General features: G+C 41.2%; 1 protein-coding gene across 1 annotated transcript in view; it reads left to right on the top strand.

The window, feature by feature from the left end:
• Window positions 1–11400, top strand: part of A2ML1 (alpha-2-macroglobulin like 1) — a 55932-nt gene that overhangs the window by 43404 nt on the left and 1128 nt on the right. Inside the window, exons 27-33 of the mRNA XM_017894246.1 lie at window positions 970–1184; window positions 3392–3607; window positions 3778–3905; window positions 4065–4155; window positions 5025–5093; window positions 9994–10096; window positions 10557–10598. Coding sequence (XP_017749735.1) covers window positions 970–1184; window positions 3392–3607; window positions 3778–3905; window positions 4065–4155; window positions 5025–5093; window positions 9994–10096; window positions 10557–10597 — 863 coding nt within the window. The 3' untranslated portion in view covers window position 10598. The remainder of the gene's footprint in view (window positions 1–969; window positions 1185–3391; window positions 3608–3777; window positions 3906–4064; window positions 4156–5024; window positions 5094–9993; window positions 10097–10556; window positions 10599–11400) is intronic.

Raw genomic sequence — 11400 nt, 5'->3', positions numbered from 1 at the left:
TTTGAGACGGAGTCTCGCTCTGTCGCCCAGGCTGGAGTGCAGTGGCCGGATCTCAGCTCACTGCAAGCTCCGCCTCCCGGGTTTAAGCCATTCTCCTGCCTCAGCCTCCCGAGTAGCTGGGGCTACAGGCGCCCGCCACCTTGCCCGGCTAGTTTTTTGTATTTTTTAGTAGAGACAGGGTTTCACCGTGTTAGCGAGGAGGGTCTCGATCTCCTGACCTCGTGATCCGCCCGTCTCGGCCTCCCAAAGTGCTGGGATTACGGGCTTGAGCCATCGCGCCCGGCCAGTTGTTCGTTTTTTTAGATGGAGTTTCACTCTTGTTGCCCAAGCTGGAGTGCAATGGGGCGATCTTTGCTCACCGCAACCTCCACCTCCTGGGTTCAAGCGATTCTTCTGCCTCAGCCTCCCGAGTAGCTGGGATTAGAGGCATGCACCACCACACCCAGCGAATTTTGTATTTTTAGTAGAGGTGGGATTTCTCCATATTGGTCAGGCTGGTCTCAAACTCCCGACCTCAGGTGATCCGCCTGCCGTGGCCTCCCAAAGTGCTGGGATTATAGGCGTGAGTTACCACGCCCAGCCTAAATCTTTGATTAAATAAAATAAATGCTGAAAAATTCATAAAACTGTAAGCAAACAAAAATTGCCCCAAACACAGAGATTCTTGTAAGAAGCTTCTCTTTACCTATTTCCATTAACATCAAAACTGATAAATTAACAAGGGTGGTTTTCATGTAATTGCTGGAGGCAGGAACATTTATTGATGCTTCTAGCTTTACACACACGTGCACACATGCATCCTTGCATTTACATCAAGGTCAATTAATCAGCTACCTCTAAGACATTTTTTTCTACTCTGTTTAATTCTCAGTTGGTACTTTCTCTGCTCTAAGATGCTGCATTTACAAACTGAATGTGGGAAAGCCAGTTCCTTCTAAGGACATCCTAGTTATGTTTCTTTTTCCATAGGAGAATCCATTCACTGGAGCTACAAACCTACTCCATCATCCAACGCCAGCCCTTGGTCTGAGCCTGTGGCTCTAGATGTGGAACTTACAGCATATGCATTGTTGGCCCAGCTTACCAAGCCCAGCCTGACTCAAAAGGAGATAGCCAAGGCCACTAGCATAGTGGCTTGGTTGGCCAAGCAACGGAATGCATATGGGGGCTTCTCTTCTACTCAGGTAAACAGTCTGTTCTCCCACTGCCACTTAACAGGTAGAATTAGATCTTGTATGGAGATAGAGGAAAAGGTATTGTCCTTGCCCTCTCGGTCCAGGGTCTTAGAGAGGAAAAGCCTGTGAAAAATATATAGAAGTATTCATAAAATGGGTTATATGAGCACATAAATAGTACCAGATGCATTTAATTTTCTTTTTTTGTTGAGTGTGAAACACTGGGGCCGGGCATGGTGGCTCAAGCCTGTTATCCCAGCACTTTGGGAGGCCGAGGCAGGCGGATCACCTGAAGTCGGGAGTTCGAGACCAGTCTGACCAACATGGAGAAACACCATCTCTACTAAAAATACAAAATTAGCCAGTCGTGGTGGTGGGTGCCTGTAATCCCAGCTACCTGGGAGGCTGAGGCAGGAGAATCGCTTGAACCCGGGAGGCGGAGGTTGCGGTGAGCCGAGATGGTGCCATTGCATTTCAGCCTGGGCAACAAGAGTTAAAACTCCGTCTCAACAACAACAACAACAACAACAACAACAACAATTTTAACTTTGTTTCAGAAAGATTAATTAGCCACTTGGTGTGTGAGATAATTTAGAAGAGAGAAACGTTGGACTTGAAGAGATCAGGAGACTGTTTTATCTAGGTTAGGGGTAAGGGGAAATTGGGAAATTGAATGAATGGTGTGGCAGTAGGGAAAAAAAAGAGGGGTAGAATTGTATGATAAACTCAAATCATAAAAAAATTATTTTAGATTATAATGAAGAGAGTAGTCATTAATTTATTTATTCTGAAAATATTATTAAATATCTACCATGTCCATATCACTTTGATGAGGCTACAGAAGTAACTACGAAAATATATTTCTTGTCCTCATGAAGATTATAATCTGATTTGTTGAAATTGGCCAATTTCACTGAAGATATAACATGTAAATCAGACCTGAAAGAATGAACATCTTTTAATAGATTGCATGTTTGGTAAAAATGTTAAAGGTACCAAGTTTAAATGTGGTAATGACCTAATTGAAACTTAAAAAAATTATAGGGTACTATGCCTCCCTGTTTCAGGGAAATGCTTGGCCAAAGATCAGAAAAGACTCCTTTCTTCTTGCTTGGTCCTAAAAAATTATAATATATAATAATATTTTTGGAAAGCAGTAGGTGAAATATTTACAACTCGCAGTAACAGGTATTTGTCAGAATCATTTTTCAGTGAAATCCTTGGCTATCACAAGAGGTCATATATCATATATTACTCACACTGGTTTTTCAGCTGACGGTGAGGTCCCTTTCTTTGAATTGTCTCCATATGTTCAAGCAGTAAAAAACCTCTCTGGCTCCAGTCCACAAAGGGTAAACAAAAACTGTTTGTAGATGGCCAAGCTGCACAGATAGAACTTCTTCACGGCTTCACCAGGGTGGGTGATCTGTCTTCCTGTTTTGTAGGACAGTGATAATGTTGAAATAAGAATGTCTTTTTCATTTGTGAGATGAAGAAATAGGGGGTTTTTTTGGTAATAGATATTTTACACAGTATCAAGCATGTAGAAATTTTCATAACATAGAGCGAGATATGACAATTTTGTTGAACACTTTATTCATTTTTCTTTCCCCTTGTAATTTATATGAATTATGTTTTCAGAATGAAACAGTTCAAACGTCACTGTACCAGGCTCACTTAGTGACAGTTATCTGTCTTATTCCCAGAGAAATAAAAGATTGTCACATGGTGTCGTGGCTAAGAAGCCAGCCTGGAGGAAGGACTTTCCTAGGTCCCTGATGCTCCTTCCAACTGTGAGGTAGAAGATCATCACACAGTTAAATGACATCATAGGCTGCAATTTCTAGGGCTATCATGTTAATACTGTTTCCTCCCCAAATAAGGAAGCTGTAAAATATATACTGAACAGTTATCCACTTGCTTCTAGCAATAACTCATTCTGAAGCTGTTTGACTTCTGAATATGAATTGATTAGGTTAACCAAGTAACCTACGGATGTTCAGTAGTACCTTGTTGATGGTGATTTTCTATAAAAGCAAGCTACTGTGATTTCTTTGTCAGCTTCTCCAGAGAAGGTGGGTATAGTTCTCTAAATACTTAGAGGAGGCATCATCCAAGCCAACTAACAACAACCACATGTGTGGGTTATAGAGTTGTTCAAGGTTAATTCCAATGACTCACAAAATGGTAAGTATACGTTTGGTTGTTTCCCTCAGGATACTGTAGTTGCTCTCCAAGCTCTTGCCAAATATGCCACTACCGCCTACATGCCATCTGAGGAGATCAACCTGGTTGTAAAATCCTCTGAGAATTTCCAGCGTACATTCAACATACAGTCAGCCAACAGACTGGTATTTCAGCAGGAGACTCTGCCCAATGTCCCTGGAATGTACGCGTTGGAGGCCTCAGGCCAGGGCTGTGTCTATGTGCAGGTAAGTAGAGATCCATGAGAAGGAATGTACATTGGGAAGGAGAGTCTGAGGGCATCTTCCCCTTAGGCCTTCTCCCTCTCTCTCTGTTTCTCACTTGTAAGAAAAGTAGTTTGAACTGTACAATCTTTAAAGTTCTTTCCAACTCTGATTTGGCTATTTCTTCCTACCAGACAGTGTTGAGATACAATATTCTCCCTCCTACAAATATGAAGACCTTTAGTCTTAGCGTGGAAATGGGAAAAGCTAGATGTGAGCAACTGACTTCACCTCGATCCTTGACTCTCGTTATTCACACCAGGTGAGGAAAGCTGGGGTGATGGTGGCCGGCAGAGTACCTGGTCTGAGGAGCTGAGGTGGGACACGTGTGTGTGTGTGCGTGTGTGTGTGTATGTGTGTTGGGTATGCAGAGTGCACTGAAGTAATAGGCTCACATGTGTTTTCTTCTTCCTGCTCTCAGTTATGTGGGGAGCCGTAGCTCTTCCAATATGGTGATTGTGGAAGTGAAGATGCTATCTGGGTTCAGTCCCATGGAGGGCACCAGTCAGTTAGTAAGTTACTTCTGTTTTCTTCATTTATCTAGCTGTGAGGGGACCTGACAGTATAATCAAAAAAACTGGTAAAATGGGCATCATGGCATGTGTGTGTATATACACACACACACACGTATATACATGGCATGTATATACATACATATATATGTATATGTATGTACATTTGTAAGAAAAGTAGTTTTCATATATATATGGCATCCATATACACGGTGTGTGTATATATACATATGTAGGTATATATACATGTATATATGTGCATATATATACGTGTGTGTGTGTATGTGTGTATATATATACACACATACANAGATGCTATCTGGGTTCAGTCCCATGGAGGGCACCAGTCAGTTAGTAAGTTACTTCTGTTTTCTTCATTTATCTAGCTGTGAGGGGACCTGACAGTATAATCAAAAAAACTGGTAAAATGGGCATCATGGCATGTGTGTGTATATACACACACACACACGTATATACATGGCATGTATATACATACATATATATGTATATGTATGTACATTTGTAAGAAAAGTAGTTTTCATATATATATGGCATCCATATACACGGTGTGTGTATATATACATATGTAGGTATATATACATGTATATATGTGCATATATATACGTGTGTGTGTGTATGTGTGTATATATATACACACATACACACAAACTCATGATTGGATTATTTAAATGGGCTGCAAGGTTGTAGCAGACATATGACATGCAACTTGTAATAGTCTCGGTTCCCTTTTCCTACCTTTTCCACAGTATGTATTGTTTCCTTGATCATGGCAGAGCTTTGGAAGAATACTGTAGGGGATAGGGAAGGCTCTGGCTCTTAGTCTCTATTTTTCTCCCTCTCTTATTCAGCTTCTCCAGCAACCCCTGGTGAAGAAGGTTGAATTTGGAACTGACACACTTAACATTTACTTGGATGAGGTAGGTATTCAGGAACTAGATCAAAGAACTGGATTGCTTATGGATCTTCATGACTTCTCTTCTAATCTGTATATATGGGTGTCACACACATGGGGATGAGGGGCCTGGGAGTGAGTCCACACCCTGCCATGAGTTCTGCCTCCGTGATGGTATACCCTAAAACACCCCACTGTGCCTCTAGAGGAGCCCTGTCCAACAGACCTCTAATGTGAGCCATTTACGTAGTTTAAAGAGTTCTGGTAGCCACATTTAAAAAGTAGAGGAACAGATGAAATTAAATTTAATGATATATTTTATGCAAGCTTATATATCTCAAATATTTCCATTTTACCATACAATTAATATACAGAAGTATTAATGAGATATCTACATTCTTTTTTTTTCTGTACCACACCTTTGAAATCCAGTACGTACAGCACTGTCAGTGCATCTCAATTCTGTCTGGCCTCATTTCAAGTGCTCAATAGCCACAAGTAACATTGCAACTCTAGAGTATGCTATAGTAGTTAATAGCAGAAGCTCTGAAGCCAGACTGCCTGGGCTGCAATCTTGGTTCTAGCACTGGCTGTGTAACTGGACAAGTTGTTGAAAGTTAGCTGTAAAATGTGTGTGGGTAGGGGTCAAAATAGTTATCTCTTAGAGTTCTAGAAAAAACTAAATTATTTAAGACATGTAAAAATATCTAGAACTGTACCTGGTACAGAGTAAGCCCTCATTACTCTATAGCCATTTGTATCATTTTAACATAATGTTAATATTACTTAATGTTAATCAGACATTGTATATAACCTTTCATTTTAATAAAACAAGAAGTTCTCAAGGACTAACAACGTTCTAAAAATTGTTAACAATGCTCCTTTTCATGATATTCCACTCCACACAAGGAACAAAGTTATCCTTATTGTATATAACCAACAGACAGGAATATCCCAAATCAAAAGATGCTGTTGTTAGTAACATCCATTTCCAACCCCCTGCCCACCCACCAACCCGATCATCTAACTGTGTTTCCTATCTTCCTGGGAGCCAGGGTTTTGTTCACGTTGTGTGAGCCGTGTATAGCTTCTTTTGACATAGCTCGGGTTAGCTTATCAGGCACTACCCTGTAATCATGATGTTGCAGTTTAAAACTTTGCCAAGTTTCTGATGCCTTCATACATGACTTATTCAAGTCTTACAGCAACCTACTGAGACTTGGAGAGAGAGAGTGGCTTGTCCGAGTCATACCATCTGTCCGTGTCTAGGGTGGGAGCAGAACCTGGGGAGTCTGATTTCTATGACACCATGCCTGAGACGGTGATGAACTGCTTGCTCCTCAGTGTGTCCTGCCAAATTTGCCGGTTGGCTTCTAATCTGAAGCATCAGGTCTAATGGTCTAAAAGGCAGTGCTAATGATTGTATCTGTGGTTATTTCCTCTTTTCTGTGTATCTTCTCCCTTGTGGTCTTGATCAATTTCACCAGAGGATGACCTTATTCACATATATAGTCTTCCTTATTCTTTAATGAACTTGTACTATAAATGTCCCTCTAGGTACATGCCATCCCTGTCCCACAATCTCAGACAAGTAGTGTTTTCATTGTCATTCACTTATATTCTTAGTTTGTTGGGAAACACATGAAAGTTTTAAAGCCATTCTTTTGTTCCTGATGTCTAATTTTGTTGCATTCTGGTCTGAGAATACAGTCTTCATGATCCTGATTGCCTGGAATGTGCTGAAGTTTCTTCCATGACCTAATCCGTGATCTGTTTTTGCAAGTGTTCAGTGTACACTCCAAAAGAACATCTATTTCTTTTCTCCTGGGCCTGGATTCTGATCTAGAAGTCTGAGATCATTATTTCTGTTGTTCATGTGTTTGATAACTCTGCTTATTTTTCTGCTTGATTTAACAGTTTCTGAAAAGCATATGTTAAAATATCCAATTATGATGGAGTTTGTTTCTTTGTTTGTTTAGTATTTTTTGGATAGAGACAGGGTTTCACCATGTTGGCCAGGCTGGTCTTGAACTCCTGACCTCAAGTGATCTGCCCACCTAGGCCTCCCAAAGTGCTGGAGTCATAGGTGTGAGCCACTGCCCCGGCCTCTAATTATGATATTTGATTTATCCATTTATCCATACATTTTTGACTGTCATTTCCTGATATATTTGAGACTATATAATTATATACATATATTATGAACATATCTTCTTATTAAATTTTCCTTATATTAGTACATACTATCCTTTCCCCATTACTATATATGTGTATATATTTATATCATATACTTTTGCCTTAGATTCCTACACCACACATGCACACACACACACTTTTTTTCCTTGCCTTAGATGTCATTTAGTCAGATATTAAAACTGCTACTAGCCAGCTTTCTTTTTTTTTTTCTTTTTTCTTTTTTTTTTTTTTTTTTTTTGAGATGGAGTCTCACTCTGTCGCCCAGGCTGGAGTGCAGTGGTGCGATCTCGGCTCACTGCAACCTCCGCCTCCCGGGTTCAAGCAATTCTCCTGCCTCAGCCTCCTGAGTAGCTGGGATTACAGGCACCTGCCACCACACCCAGTTAATTTTTGTACTTTTAGTAGAGACAGGGTTTCACCATGTTGGTCAGGCTGGTCTCGAACCCCTGACCTCGTGATCCACCCACCTTGGCCTCCCAAAGTGCTGGGATTACAGGCGTGAGCCACCGCGCCTGGCCCTACCCCAGCTTTCTTTTGGTTTATGTTAGTCATTGGCTTTAATTCGTTATGGTGACCAAATGATAGAAAAGAACAGTGGTTCTAAAAGTTCTTTGTTTCAGGATCCCTTTATACTCTTAATTTACTGAGGACCTCAAACAGCTTTCAGTGAAGTGGATTTTAACTATTGGTCTTTATCATGTTAGAAATTAAAACTGAGACAATCTTAAAATATTTATTAATTTAAAAACAATAATAAACTCACTACATCTTAATATAAATAACATTTTTATGAAAATAACTATTTTCTGTCCAGGCGTGGTGGCTCATGCCTGTAATCCCAGCACTTTGGGAGGCTGAGGAGGGCAGATCACAAGATCAGGAGTTTGAGACCAGCCTGGCCAATATGGTGAAACCCCGTCTCTACTAAAAATACAAAAATTAGCTGGGCGTGGTGGCGCACGCCGGTAGTCTCGGCTGCTTGAGAGGCTGAGGCAGAAGAATCGCTTGTACCCAGGAGGCAGAGGTTGTGGTGAGCCGAGATCGTGCCACTATACTCTAGCCTGGGCAACAGAGTGAGACTCTGTCTCAAAAATAAATAAATAAATAAATAAAAGAAAAGAAAAGAAAAGAAAAGAAAATAACTATTTTCCAAAACAAAAAAATAAGAATAGTGACATTGTTTTGCATTTTTGCTTTAATATCTGGCTTAATCAAAGAGAATGAAATTTTCTATTTATTCCTACATTCAAACCATTGCAATATTATACATAAAGTAGCCTCTGATAACTCTACTGTATACTTGTTTATTTTTTAGTTTTTTAAATCTCTTTCCCCAGAAGGAAACAATCTCCTGTATATTTGTAAGAGAATGAGAGTGGAAAAAAAAGTCTTAATATCATTCTAAAAATAATTCTGACCTCTCAGATACTCTGATGCAAACTCAGGGATCCCTGGAGTAGGGGAGGTCCCTCAACCACACTTTGAGAGGCACTATACCTGAAGAACTTTGGAAATCCCTTCCAATTAGGCGTTAATAGCTCTATACCAAAATTTATAATATGATTTTTTTTTTTTTGAGACAGGGTCTCACTCTGTTGCCCAGGCTGGACTTCAGTGGCCCAATCTTGGCTCACTATAATCTCCACCCCCAGGTTTAAATGATCCTCCCACCTCAGCCTCCCAAGTAGCTGGGATTTATTTTCTTGTTATAGTAAAGTAACTTATACAATTGCCTTAGATTCTCCATTTGCTAATTTATTCGACAAATATTTACTGAGCAACCAACATATGCCAGTCACTTTTCTAAGTGATGGAGAAGTAGCAATGAAAACAATAGATATGATACCTGACCTAAGAGTGCTGATATTCTAGTGGAGAGACAACAATATTCAAGTTTTTAAAAATTACATGTATATGTGTATACACGCACTTTTTTTTTCGGCAGTAGTAAGTGTTATGCAGCATAAGGGGATAAAGAGTGCTGGTGAGGCAGGCCAGGGATGTGACTATTTTTAAATAAGGTGTTCAAGGAAAGCCCCTTTGAGGAGGTATCATTTGCTCAGGGACCAGATTGAAGAAAGCAAACCAGTAAGGGGCATAGAACTGTTGGAGTAAAATGCAAGCCTCTGCTTTCTTTGGCCACTTTGACTAATTTAGTGGAGAAACCATGGGTCAGGGTAGACCATGAACAAAGGGAACCAGTTCACAAGAGGGCCAGAGAGCTGTAAGATCCTAAGAAGAAAAAGCCAGGAAGTCGGCAGGAGGCAATGTCTTAGGGCAGACTGTCATAGGGCAGTAGAGGTAGGTAGAGAGTTTCAGAAATTTTTTTTTTTTTTTGAGTTGGAGTCTCGCTTTATCATCCAGGTTGTAGTGCAGTGGTGCCATCTCGACTCACTGCAACATCCGCCTCCCATGTTCAAGTTATTCTCCTGCCTTAGCCTCCTGAGTAGCTGGGATTACAGGTGCCAGCCACCATGCTCGGCTAATTTTTGTATTTTTAGTAGAGATGGGGTTTCACCATCTTGGCCAGGCTGGTCTGGAACTCCTGACCTCTGGTGATTCACCCACCTCGGCCTCCCAAAGTGCGGGGATTAGAGGCGTGAACCACTGTTCCTGGCGGGGTTTCAGAAAATCTACATGAAGACAGCAAGGGTCTTTTAACTCCACATTGCATAGAGTGTAATTTTCATTTTAGTTCTAAGGTATTGTTTCATCTGTCTTCCCCACAGCTCAGTAAGAACACTCAGACTTATACCTTCACCATCAGCCAAAGTGTGCTGGTCACCAGCTTGAAACCAGCAACCATCAAGGTCTATGACTACTACCTACCAGGTGAGAGGCCTGGACTGAAATGAGAGCTGAGATCTTACCTGCATCTCCCAACTTACTTCTGCCTCATTCTTCATGGCTTCTCTCTTAATTTTACAAATACTCCTTCCCAAGCCAAGTAGCACATAATTAAATTATCTAATCTCCTAAAATATTTTAATTCAGTTATGTGCCATTTTTAAGTTGCGTACACTAGAGACATTTGATATGATGTGGTCCTCAGACCAAGAAGAGAACAATGTGAACCATCGTTCTCAAAGGGCTATTTCTGTTATTTCTGCTATGATTAATAATTTGTCACAATGTACAAATATTAGTGATTGAAACTTTCTTGTAATTCTGAATATGCTCATAACCTGTAGAGATTCTCTGGAAAGGGCTAAAGCAGTAGCTTTTATGAAGCATTTTCCCTCTGAATATAGGAGACCCTCAAAGTAATAATATGTCTTATTTCATTTTACAGATGAACAGGCAACAATTCAGTATTCTGATCCCTGTGAATGAGGTAAGTCCAGCGGAGAAATGGGTGGAGTTATGGGTTAGGTGGCAGAAGTTAAGAGGAGCCTCTTTCAAGTTACTGTTATTGTCTTTTTTTGAGATAGAGTCTCACTGTGTCGCCCACGCTGGAGTGCAGTGGCGGAGGTTGAGTGGCTCACCTCCCGGGTTCAAGTGATTCTCCTGCCTCAGCCTCCCGAGTTGCAGGATTATAGGTGCCCACTATCACGCCTGGCTAATTTTTGTATTTTTAGTAGAGACAGGGTTTCACCATGTTGACCAGGCTGGTCTTGAACTCCTGACTTCAGGTGATCCGCCTGCCTCGGCCTCCCAAAGTACTGGGATTACAGGCATGAGCCACCACACTCAGCCCTGTTATTGTCTTTTGGAAGTTTATTTTTGATAGAAAGTGAGCTTTCCTTTTTTGTCTTAAACCTTCTTTTTTTTGAAAGAGGGTCTGGCTCAGGCTAGAGTGCAGTGGCATGATCTCAGCTCACTGCAGCCCCTGCCTCCCAAGTTCAAGCGATTCTTGTGCCTCAGCCTACTGAGTAGCTGGGATTACAGGCCTGTGCCATCACGTCCAGCTAATTTTTTTGTATTTTTAATAGAGATGGGGTTTTGCCATGTTGGCCAGGCTGGGCTCAAACTCCTGGTCTCAGGTGATCTGCCTTCTTCAGCCTCCCAAAGTGCTGGAATTACAGGTGTGAGCCACCGTGCCCAGCCTGTCCTAAACTCTTGAAAATAGTTTATGTCGGCTGGGCGCGGTGGCTCAAGCCTGTAATCCCAGCACTTTGGGAGGCCGAGACGGGCGG

This window comes from Rhinopithecus bieti, unplaced genomic scaffold (genome assembly GCF_001698545.2).
Source record: "Rhinopithecus bieti isolate Rb0 unplaced genomic scaffold, ASM169854v2 scaffold_23748, whole genome shotgun sequence".
NCBI classification, from domain to species: Eukaryota; Metazoa; Chordata; class Mammalia; order Primates; family Cercopithecidae; genus Rhinopithecus; species Rhinopithecus bieti.
The sequence above is the reverse complement of the archived record's forward strand: the minus strand, read 5'-3'. Positions and strand labels throughout refer to the sequence as shown.